This window comes from Neoarius graeffei, chromosome 26, assembly GCF_027579695.1.
Source record: "Neoarius graeffei isolate fNeoGra1 chromosome 26, fNeoGra1.pri, whole genome shotgun sequence".
Lineage (NCBI taxonomy): Eukaryota > Metazoa > Chordata > Actinopteri > Siluriformes > Ariidae > Neoarius > Neoarius graeffei.
In genome coordinates this window covers 44,074,823-44,087,052 of record NC_083594.1, presented here as the reverse complement: position 1 = coordinate 44,087,052, position 12,230 = coordinate 44,074,823, and the positions used below count along the sequence as shown (strand labels likewise).

Here is a 12,230-nt window from a genome sequence, read left to right as displayed (position 1 = left end):
GGTCTGTTATGCAATCGTGCTATATGGCCCACACTGAGGACAAAGCCGGTGTGTTTCTTATTTTTGGCCTGGGCACAGCACGTCTGACACAAGTTTGTTGACAAGAAATTCAAAGTTACTTTATCTTGACAGGATCCTCCGGGAGAAAAGGTGCTGTAACTCATCCAGCCTTTTCCTTCACGTATGGTGTTCTAGTTAGATACCTGACCCAGGTTTGGGCAGGTTGTTATGTAAGGAATGCTGCAAATAGTATTGTAAGGTTAATTTATTAGCTTATGTCCTGTAATATATGTATTTATGATTTTCATGTGACTTTTTTTTTTTTTTTTTTTTGTGACCTGGAAACTTTCCTAAATTGGCATTCCTTCTTAGACCAGATTATACAGTGGTGTTGAACCAATTGGCGCAATTCATTTCAGTCCACGTCTATCAAATAAACTTCACAGAGTTAAAGAAATGCTGCAATTCTTTTCATGCTCATATGTAGCCACTGTATCTGTAACATATTTCAAATCATTTTCTTGTACTAAGAAGAGTGGGAAGCTAGTTGGGGTAGCCAAAAACCTAATGGTTAGAGAAGCAGCTTTGGGATCAAAAGGTCACTGGTTTGATTCCCTGGACCAGCAGGGATGAAGTGCCCTTGGGCAAGGCACCTGACCCTACTGGGCATGTTGTACGTCGGATAGGAGCGTCTGCAAAATGTAATTAACGTCTCGTTCTACTGGTGTCCCTCTGATTTGTGCACAAAATGTCAGTTCTTGCTTCCAACAGATCTTAAGGCAGCAGATGATAAATTGGTTGCGTCTTCCATGTGGTAACCATTTAAGTTCTGTCACTAAACACGGGATTGAAGATGCATCTAACGCTACGTTCACACTGCAAGGCTTAATGCTCAATTCCAATTTTTTTGTGAAATCCAATTTTTTTGTGAGGTCGTTCACATTAACAAATATATGCGACTTGTATGTGATCCTCAGTATGAACGAAAAGCGACCTAAAAGTGTTCCGCATGCGCATTGCAGGATACGACGACGTCACACGCAGTGAGCATGGCCAGTGTTTACGGAAGTAAAACCGCCCGGTTGCGGTATGACCCATCCAATCTAGCTTGAATAGCTGCATCCCCCCAAATGGAAATCAGCTCCCTAACCTCTGCGTCCTTCCATTGAGAAGATTCAGAACCTTCACAGCCCGAAGCGTCCCTCGCATTGATGTCATGCGCAGGGGCGCAGATACGTTTTTTGAACTGGGGGGGGACAAAGCTGCCAGCAAACCAACCCCAACCCCGATATGCCTGTCAAACTTGTTGTTAGTAACCATAGCAACCAAGCTTGAGCTCGCAACCTGTGCAGTCTGCGCAGCTCAACCAACCGAATATCAGTCTTTTTGTTTTATGTGAGTTGTTGCAACTATGTATACACTGCCGTGCACCTCAATAAACCGAATGGTAATTAGTCTTTTGATTTTTCCGTGAGGTTTGCCTTATGCAAAGAAAGACAGCATAGACATTTTTTCCTCCCTATAAGTGGGGGGGACCGAACGAATTTAAATCTGGGTGGGACGAGTCCCACCCTCTATCTGCGCCCGTGATTATGCGCCATGTTGTTGTAACTTTTTTTTGAGAGACCCGCCGCCTACTTCAGCGCAGAATAGTGACGTTTGTGGCTTGTTGATGACGTGTAAGTCGGATGAATGCGACCTGGCGGTTCAGACTGAAGTCGCATATGAAAAGAGCGGATAGGAATCGGAATTAGGACCACATATCCAAACGGCCTGGGTCGGATTTGAAAAAATCGGATCTGCGTCGTTCATATTGTCAATAAAAGATCGGATACAGGTCACATATGGGCAAAAAGATCGGATTTGAGTCACTTCAGCCTGCAGTGTGAACGTAGCCTAAGATACAGTTGTACCAAAACCTTTCCTATATAGTTTTATCCAGTTTTCTAATATTGGATTAATTTTAAGCAATTTTGGTTGCTTAAGACCCTGGTAAAGCTTTGGGGCAATGGTGGCTCAGATCTAGACCACTAAAACCTCTTTTCCACCAACAGGGAACGGGTTCTGTTCTGGTTTGCGCACTAAATTTTGAACCGTGCGGAGCATTTTGACCAAAAATGAATTGGTTTGTAATCTGAAAAGTTGGAACTAAAGTATAGCTGTTTTTTTCCAGCACAAATTGTGACATCAGTGAGCATGTCATTAATTTGGAGAGGAAGCAGAGCATAGCAATGGAGAGCTAAATGGAAAAGGATGCATCTTCAGGAAAAAATGGAACGAAGAAAAATATCTGCAGTATCAGATCAAAACCTTGCAAGTAATCGATCCGCTCCTCCATCTTGCTGCTACTGTTTACTTCTGTTGTGAATTGTGCAACGCTCTCTGTTCATGACACACCCTTGATCACAACAGTTATGCTCAAAACTGGTGGGCTGGTCAGTAGCTGGCACCACAGGTCAAAGAATTCTGAATGGAACCAGTTCAAGAACCCATTCCCTGTTGGTCGAAAAGGGGTATGATCGGAATGTTGAGAGTTTGAATTCCACTGCTGTCACTTTTGAGTTTTGAGCAAGAACCATAACCCATTACTCTCACCTGGTCTGCTCAGTTTAAGATTCTTTTGGATAAAAGTTTCTGCCAAATTAATAAATGTAAAGTTGGACCAAAATTGAGCCATGTTTATTTTAGATTAAGTTGGCCATTAAGTTGTTATAAGCTGCTATAACAGCGTCTACTCTACCAAGAAGACTAGAAGTACCACTCGATATTGGTGTGTTGTTGAGGGGCTTTGTGTCCATTCAACCACAAGAGCGCATGCAGTGATGTTGGGTGAGGAAGCATTTCCATCATTTCATGTTTAAGGAGAGTGACAGAAGGTGCCATAATAATATCAGATGTGTGGTCAGGAACTGCTGGCTGGCAGTGGCAGGAGAAAACTCAGCTGGATGATGGATTTTACAGGGATGAGAATTTTCCGCCGATCGGCGGATTTCCGACTTTTTCAGACCAAAATGATCGTTTTTGAGATCGATGTAAATCTGTTGAGAAATTTTCGGTGGGGGGGGGGTGTATGGTTAACGATCTGTGGTCACCCTATAACGCAGACATCCCAAGTCTCCCGGAACTTCCGGGAGTCTCCTGCATATTGATAGAATCGAGCAAGAGCGTGCGCGCACGCAACCTTAAGGTCTGCATCACGCATCTTGGAATGTGCGCGCGCGAGGGAGACTGTGTGCAATGTTGCCAGATACTGACGTTTTCCATCCCAAAATATGTTCAAAACCCGCCAAAATGGACTTAAAACCGCCCAATGTGGCAACACTGCTGTGTGCTTGTTCCTGTCGCGCATGCCAGACAAAAAGCATCCTGATTGGGTTACTCAGCAAAATAAGCCAATCAGCTTTCAGTGTGGGCGGGCTTTTATCTCTTTTCTCGAGGACCGGAGTTTTCAGCTGAGTCAGCGCAGCCTACAGGATCGGCATGGCAGAGAGAGAGCGCGCACGTGCCCCAAAAAACAAAGTACAAAACCCACTTCACCTCAGATTACACAGAAGAATCTCCCTGTCTAATAATAATATCCATCTAATAATCATCTCCCTGTCTAATAATCATCTCCCTGTCTAATAATCATCTCCCTGTCTAATAATAATATCCATCTAATAATCTCCCTGTCTAATAATAATAACCCTGTCTAATAATCTCCCTGTCTAATAATAATAATAATAATAATATCCCTGTCTAATAATAATATCCCTGTGTAGTAATAATCTCCCTGTCTAATAAGGGTCAACAATAATGACAGTTTCGTGCGATGTACTGTTTGCAGCAGTGAGTTCAGCATTTCCCATGGTGGCTTAAATGATTGTAAAGGATATGTTGAGGTGAGGAGTGTCATTTCATGTGCATTATATTTAGGTCTACAACAGGCTGTCATGAAAAGACCAAACTTATTGAAGATTTCCGTAAAGTAACAATGTATGAATATACATCATATATATCACATATGTCAAATACACATCATATATAAGTGTGTATCTTTTATAAATGGGGTTAGCTTATCTAATGTAGCATGTTGGGGAGAATCATAGTATTGTATGTATATTTCTGATAAAATTTTAGGTATGATACCGTGTATAACTCTCCTCCTTGTTGCTCATTTCATAGGGGGATGGAGGGGGAATTGCTTGCATGTGCCGCGCGGGAGCATCTGCCCAAATTTTTTAGGCCGAGATGAACTTATAGTTTTTGATTTAAAAAAATTTTCCAGTATGTAATGCCCATTGTACATGCCTGTTCTTCAACTCAAAATCACCATCTTGATCTTCAAATTGACCATATGGTATCTGTATTACATTCCACAACATCCTGTCCAGATAAAACCTAGTTAGTACACACGACAGTTGAAAGGGAAGTGATGAGTGATGTTGAATGTTGCCTGCTTAATATGCAAGAGCTCCTGCTACCATGATAACATCAGAAGAAAGCTGAAGAGAATTATATGATTGAACTTCTTTCTGGTTTGCACTTCATTTTAAAGGATTAGAGTATTCAAAGACATGAATAGCAAAAATGCAGAAATATAATACTGTCGAGCTCGTTTATATTAAAAGGTGCATTGATTTTTTTGAAATCATCAAATGTGAATTGATTAAAAACAAGTCTCTTGTACCATATTATTAATCATTTTCACCTGGGAGTCCACCAAGAAGGGGAATTTATTTCCAAATAAATTGCAACTTTTTGCTGATAAAATTAATGGTTTTGGGGTGTTAAAAAAAAAAAAAAAAAGCCAAAAATCATTAGCCCCTGGGCCCCGGGCCATGGGCCCCGCCCTGGTTTTTCCAGACTTTTTAAATATTTTTCATTCTCATCCCTGATTTTAGGTGACTCTCTGCAGTCGTCTTCTTTTGGCTGCTCCCGATTAAGGGTCGCCGCAGCGGATCTTTCGTCTCCATTGCTCCCTGTCTTCCGCATCCTTCTCTACCACACCTGCCACTTTCATGTCTTCTCTCACTACATCCATGTATCTCCTCTTTGGCCTTCCTCGTTTTCGTGTGCCTGGCAGCTCCATCCTCAACATTCTCCTTCCAACATACTCTGCATCTCCTCTCAGGATGTGCCCTTCCTGACGTAACCCTCTCTAATTTATCTGGGCTTGAGACTGGCACCAAGAGTACGCTTATGTAACCCCAGTGGCTGGATTAGGTGACTCTCTGCAGTAATGCTCAATAAACGGTTAAAAAAAAGGCAGCTTTTCAGACATCTGGGATCTGATGTCTATATTGCGAACATTTTCACTGTTCATCTGTTGCTCAAAGTGTATGAACGACTCTGACCTTTAAATGACACAGGAGTCAAAGCAGTGTATCGAATTGCTTTGTAATTTTCACCATGAATGTTATTTGTAAAGCGTCAGGTTTGATGCTTTGTAGGCCAGTTTTATCCTATTAAACATCATTGTGCATCCTGGTAGTATAGTATCCTGTAGAGACGTTATATTGCACAAGTCTATGCTGGAGTATTTCTTTAAACAGCAACAGAACCGATCTGTCAGCCAGTTATTACTGGAATTAATGGTCTTGTAGAACAAAATGGGTGCAAGTTATTTCTTAATGTGCAGTGTTTTCAGTGTTGTGGGAAATCGTTCTCTGGTACCATTTCTAATGCAAAGTATAAATCATCGCAAGGAAGTGATAAAGTGATTGTCTGATGTAAACTGCTGAAATCTGCTCCAATACAGCTGCGTTGTTTGTTCATGTTTTGCTCATGCTGCACGTGTTCTCTGACTCCTGCTGGGTAGAGCAAGTGTCACTCAAGTCACCGAGCTACCACCTCCATCTCCTTCTCCTCCTCTTTCCCTCCCCTTCATTTTCATGTTTTCTGCCTCAGTAGTGCTGAAGCAAGCAGGCAGGCAGGCAGGCAGTGTGACAAACACACACAGAGAGAGAGAGAGAGTGACAGAAAGAAAGAAGAGATAAAGCAGTACATAAAGCAGAAAAGGAAAAGAACGAGGCTCTGGCTGCTCCGTCTTGTTCTACTTTTTCGTCCCACGCCATGTGGCTTTTGGACTGGATCGTTTCACTCAACACAGCTGTAGTGAAGCTGGCCAGTGGACTCAGGTGCAAGTAAGTGTGTGTGTGTGTGTGTGTGTAGAAGTGGTAGAGAACAGAGACAATGCTGCAGCGACGGGACTGGGACGTTTACTGACTTATTGATGAGCCGGTTTATTTTTAATGAGCAGACCTACTCTTGTCAAACCTCCTAAGTTTTGAGTGGCGGGAGTGTAAGGGGGTGGTACGTGTCCTGACGGAGCAGGGTGCTGAATACTGATGTCTCCACTGTCTGACTTTGCCGATTCCTCCTTAGCGCTATTGATTGTACCCGTCTTATTTTCATCCGTTGCTTCCTTGCTGCTGTTCATATCAAGTTGTTAACTTGGCTGTGTTTTGTGTAATGGTTTGAACTTTTTTTTTTTTCTCACGATAGATTTTATACACTATAGATGGCAGACCAAACCTATAAACAGCTACCAACAAGCAAAAAATCCAAACTACACAGTGCTACACAAGTCCATCATGCATTACACTACACACTGCCTTGCAGTAAGTGCTTGTGTCGTTACATAAGCACATTCCTTCCTCCTCAGCTGCAGTACTGGGCTATGCTCGACTGCAGAGAGCTCGTACCAAACAAGGCCATGGGGAGATGTTTCGGGAGATGTGCACACTGCAGATGCCATGCTGTCCTGTTTTTATGAGCGTGTTCGCTCAGGCCAGGGTTGTTGGTAGCTTTATTATAGTGTTTACCCAAATTAAAGTGCCATGCAAATATTTGGTTTCGGTGAGCAAACTTGATTGGGTTGATGGAGATGAGGTCTGAATGGAAACGCAGGAATTTTTGCACTTAATCAAACTGGAAGACGATACAGTAAAGAGTGGTGAATGTGTGTTTTTTAAGAATAAATGATGACGCACCAAGCGTGTGCTCCAGTCTTGTGTTTGGCACACAGTTGATGATTTTAATTGCTGTTATACAAAAAAAAAAAAGATAAGGGAGGTTGAGAATTTGTTACACCCAACATTGTGTGTTTTGGGAGTCTTTCTGACTGAAGTATAACTTCATAGCAGATAGTGCTGCCAGCTCACAGCACCATGGTTCAATCCTGAGATCCTTTTACTTTCCGCAAAGTTTCACATGTTCACCCCGTACTTTTATAACAAAAGTAAGTATTTAATAACTGCAATACTGGTATTGCTATCAATGGTTTGGACCATGGTTGAGGTGCCAGCTGTATGCTACATGTAAACATCACGTGCATCCTCAAGAAAGGATCAAGAAAATAATTAGTGGTGAATTATCGAGGTCTCTCAAAGCCAATATGAGCATAATATTGGCAAAGATTGTATTACGTGGCATTTAGTAGACGCTCTTATCCAGATCGACGGATAGCGAGTGCAAAAGTCAGGTACACGAAGTGCTGAATTTCTAGATAAGAAACTTCTAGTGCCAACTGAACAAGTGACCGCAATACCGAGTGTAATATGCTGTTGAAATACCAATACTCAACCAAGCATATACAGTGGTGTGAAGGTGTTTGTCCCCTTCCTGATTTTTTTTTTTTTTTTTTTTTACGTTTGACACGCTTAAATGTTTCAGATCATCAAACAAATTTAAATATTAGACAAAGATAACGCAAATAAACACAAAATGCAGCTTTTAAGGCCAAGTTTACATTAGACCGTATCTGTCTCGTTTTCTTCGCGGATGCACTGTCCGTTTACATTAAAATGCCGGGAAACGGGAATCCGCCAGGGTCCACGTATTCAATCTAGATCGTGTCTGGTCCGGTGCTGTGTAAACATTGAGAGTACGCGGATACGCTGTGCTGAGCTCTAGCTGGCGTCGTCATTGGACAACGTCACTGTGACATCGACCTTCCTGATTCGCTGGCGTTGGTCATGTGACACGACTGCTGAAAAACGGCGCGGACTTCCGCCTTGTATCACCTTTCATTAAAGAGTATAAAAGTATGAAAATACTGCAAATACTGATGCAAATACTGCCCATTGTGTAGTTATGATTGTCTTTAGGCTTGCCATCCTTCCACTTGCAAGTGGTAAGTGATATGCGCTGGGATCACACACACAGCGGCTCAGTCCCGAATCACTGCTCGTGCACTTCACTCGCGCGCTCTGTGAGCTGCGCAGGGCCGGAGTGCGCACCCTCCAGAGTGCACTCGCTGTTCAGGGCAGAGTGATTTGGAGCGCAGGATGCCTGCGGAGCCGAGCGTATCCGTGTATTGGTGTTGCTGTGTGCACGCTAATCGTGTATTGGTGTTGCTGTGTGCACACTAATCGTTTTAAAAACGTTAATCTGATGATCTGCTGATACGGTCTAATGTAAACCCCACCTAAATGAAGGTTCTTATTATTAAGGGAAAAAAAAAATCCAAACCTACATGACCCTGTGTGAAAGTGATTGCCCCCTAAACCTAATAACTGGTTGGGCCACCCTTAGCAGCAATAACTGCAGTCAAGCGTTTGCGATAACTGGCAATGAGTCTTTTACAGCGCTGTGGAGGAATTTTGGCCCACTTATCTTTGCAGAATTGTTGTAATTCAGCCACACTGGAGGGTTTTCGAGCATGAACCGCCTTTTTAAGGTCATGCCACAGCATCTCAATCGGATTCAGGTCAGGACTTTGACTAGGCCACTCCAAAGCCTTCATTTTGTTTTTCTTAAGCCATTCAGAGGTAGACTTGCTGGTGTGTTTTGGATCATTGTCCTGCTGCAGAACCCAAGTGCGCTTCAGCTTGAGGTCACAAACAGACGGCCGGACATTCTCTTTCAGGATTTTTTGGTAGACGGCAGAATTCATGGTTCCATTTACCACACCAAGTCTTCCAGGTCCTGAAGCAGCAAAACAGCCCCAGACCGTCACACCACCACCACCACATTTTACTGTTGGTATGATGTTCCTTTTCTGAAATGCTGTGTTACTTTTACGCCAGATGTAATGGGACATACACCTTCCAAAAAGTTCAACTTTTGTCTCGTCAGTCCACAGAGTATTTTCCCAAAAGTTTTGGGGATCAAGATGTTTTCTGGCAAAACTGAGACGAGGCTTTATGTTCTTTTTGCTCAGCAGTGGTTTTCGTCTTGGAACTCTGCCATGCAGGCCATTTTTACCCAGTCCCTCTTTCCTTTTTTTATGGTGGAGTCATGAACACTGACCTTAACTAAGGCAAGTGAGGCCTGCAGTTCTTTGGATAATAATGATGATGTGGGGTCTTTTGTGACCTCTTGGATGAGTCGTCTCTGCGCTCTTGGAGTAATTTTGGTCGGCCGGCCACTCCTGGGAAGGTTCACCACTGTTCCATGTTGTCGCCATTTGTGGATAATGGCTCTCACGGTGGTTCGCTGGAGTCCCAAAGCTTTAGAAATGGCTTTATAACCTTTTCCAGACTGATAGATCTCCAATTACTTTTGTTTCTCATTTGTTTCTGAATTTCTTTGGATCACAGCATGATGTCTAGCTTTTGAGGATCTTTTGGTCTACTTCTCTTTTTGTCAGGCAGGTCCTATTTAAGTGATTTCTTGATTGAGAACAGGGGTGGCGGTAATCAGGCCTGGGTGTGGCTAGAGAAATTGAACTCAGCTTTCCAAAGATGTGATAAACCAGAGTTAATTTATGTTTTAACGGGGGGGGCAATCACTTTTTCACACGGGTCGTGTAGGTTTGGATTTTTTTCCCTTAATAATAACCATTTAAAAACTGCATTTTGTGTTTACTTGTACGGTATTATCTTTGTCTAATATTTACATTTGTTTGATCTGAAACAAACGTGCAAAAAAAAAAAAGAAATCAGGAAGGGGGCAAACACTTTTTCACACCACTGTAAAGTACAACTAAATGGAGAACTCAAAACTGCTAACTCCAGGCTCGACAGTACACAGGCTGGGTTGGTCTAGACTGAAATGTAGTTACACAGTGGGCAGGGAAGAAGGGGAGAGGTGCAGTTTGAAGAGGTGAGTCTTCAGTCTGCGCTTGAAGGTGGTCAGGGAGTCTGCAGTTCTGACCTCAATGGGGTCATTCCACCAACGGGGAACCAGGACAGACAGCAGGTCTTGAGCGGGCTGGGCAGCAGCGGAGAGGAGGAGGGGCCAGGTGACCAGTAGTAGCAGAGAAAAGATCATCATTGGCAGGCTGAAAACATCATACGAGAAGCACATTAGTGAAGCCCAATATGGGTTTAGTGAGAATCACTTGAATATTTGTGGTAAAGGATGTCCTCGAAAAGTATGGTGGATGCTTACCTACAGTGCATATAGATCTAACTGCTGCATATGATCATGTACCAAGGAACAACTTATTCCAAGTTCTGAAAATGAGAACTGGGGTAAAACATCTGCTAGCAATTCTGCAAAAAACCGTATGAGGGCACTACGGCAGCTATTAATGGGATGAAGGCTAAATTTGATGTCTTAGTTGGTTGTAGACAAGGTGGACAAGAGTTTCTTAGCATATTCAGCTATTACTTTGATTATGTACTGAAAGTAGCTGCAAAAGCAATTGATGAATTCCTGGATGGTTGAATACAATTTGAATACGACATGCTATACCGGTGTTTGAATAGAAAGCAAAGAAACTGCGGAAGATTACATGGTATTGATGATATCCTGTGAAAGAAGCTGAGAAACTGCTCAACAACACATGTTTTGGCCTGATATCCTTCAAGAAAACCCAAGTTTTTTCACTGATGAAGAACTGGCAAAGAAATAAACACTTCAGTATAGATGATTACAGGATCGAGAACGTGACCGAATTTGCGTACCTGGGAAAGCTTTATATCAAATGATCTAAAAGCTATTTCAATAGAACAAAAGATGTGAAGAGCAAAATTCAGTGAGGTTTTTAGATTAAATTCAGTACTTACAGACAATAAGGTCAATATGTCAGTAAGAAGAAAGATATTTGAAGCATGCGTTAGATCTCGCCTGGTATATGGAGTACAAGCTTGGCTTCCGAAAGAAGGGCAGATCAGGAAGATGGAAGTGTGCTGAAAGGTGGATGGAGATGATGTAATTTGGAAGAGGGACAATACCAATTTGTGTACTCCAATGATGACCTACATAACGTTGTGAACCCCCCTGCGCGGAGTTTCATCCATGCAAAACATCTGAAGTATATTGGACACTAGGGCTGTAACGATATGCAAATCGAAATCGGGATACGCAGAGCCACGATCCGTATCGCCATACAAGAAGGCAGAATCGCGGTACACCCTTTCAAACTTTTCCTCAGCCCAAAAACAGAGGCGCTTCCAAACTTCAATTTATGAATACTTTACTTTTTATTTAAATTACATTTTAAACTTACTTAAATTACTTTTATTTTTTTATATCTATTAGTAAGTCGTTTTTTCGCCGACCTGCGACAATCTTCTGCGAGTCACGCAACGTCCACACTCGCCACTGGCAGAGCATTCATATCTTTTAAGCGGTCGCCATTCTGGTTGCGACGCGGGGAGCGAATCTGTAAACAAGCAGCTCATTGGCTGGCTAGGTGTGCCACAAGCCAATCACAATCACTTGACCGGAAAGGCATGCAGTGTTGCCAGATTGGGCAGGTTTAGGTGCTTTTTGGCTGGTTTTGAACATATTTTGGGGTGGAAAACGTTAGCAATATCTGGCAACACTGAAGGCATGTCTGCTTGGGCGGAAGCCTTCTGCGGCAGTTACATTTTGACACGCGAGCAATGTTTCACCATAAAAATTCCGTAATTTCCATCTGTTTTCCGCGATCACAGAAAATCATTGGCCCTATGAGAGTGAGACAGTGAGAGAGCCACCCCCCCAAAAAAAATCGTAACGGATTTACACGATTTGGAAAAATGACTTTTTCAGAACCGAAAAAAACAGAGCTTCCGGCTCAACAGTATTATTTTGAGAAATAAAACAATCTTTGGATATACATTTGTTCATTTTTGCATACATATTACTCATTCTCTGCAGTGGTCTGAATTATTTGTTATTAAATAGTTAATGTAAGTAAGTAAATGTTAAGTCAAATTTACTACTTTTAAAAAAACATTTTTTAAAAAATCGTGGGCGTATCGAATCGTGGGTCAAAAATCGCGATACGTATCAAATCGTGAGTTGGGTGTATCGTTACAGCCCTATTGGACACGTATGCCGATCTGAAAACGCCACATGCATCAAAAAACTGA

The 12,230-nt window shown here is 42.4% G+C and overlaps 1 protein-coding gene across 4 annotated transcripts in view; it reads left to right on the top strand.

The window, feature by feature from the left end:
• Nucleotides 1-12,230, top strand: part of srpk1b (SRSF protein kinase 1b) — a 90,859-nt gene that overhangs the window by 29,531 nt on the left and 49,098 nt on the right. The window contains exon 1 of one of the 4 annotated variants that reach the window (XM_060910354.1): nt 5,920-6,125. The exons of 2 other annotated variants lie outside the window; for them this stretch is intronic. In XM_060910354.1, coding sequence (XP_060766337.1) covers nt 6,055-6,125 — 71 coding nt within the window. In that variant the 5' untranslated portion in view covers nt 5,920-6,054. Of the gene's footprint in view, nt 1-5,919; nt 6,126-12,230 lie in introns of those variants that run through there. One more of the 4 variants, XM_060910350.1, reaches the window with a different exon arrangement.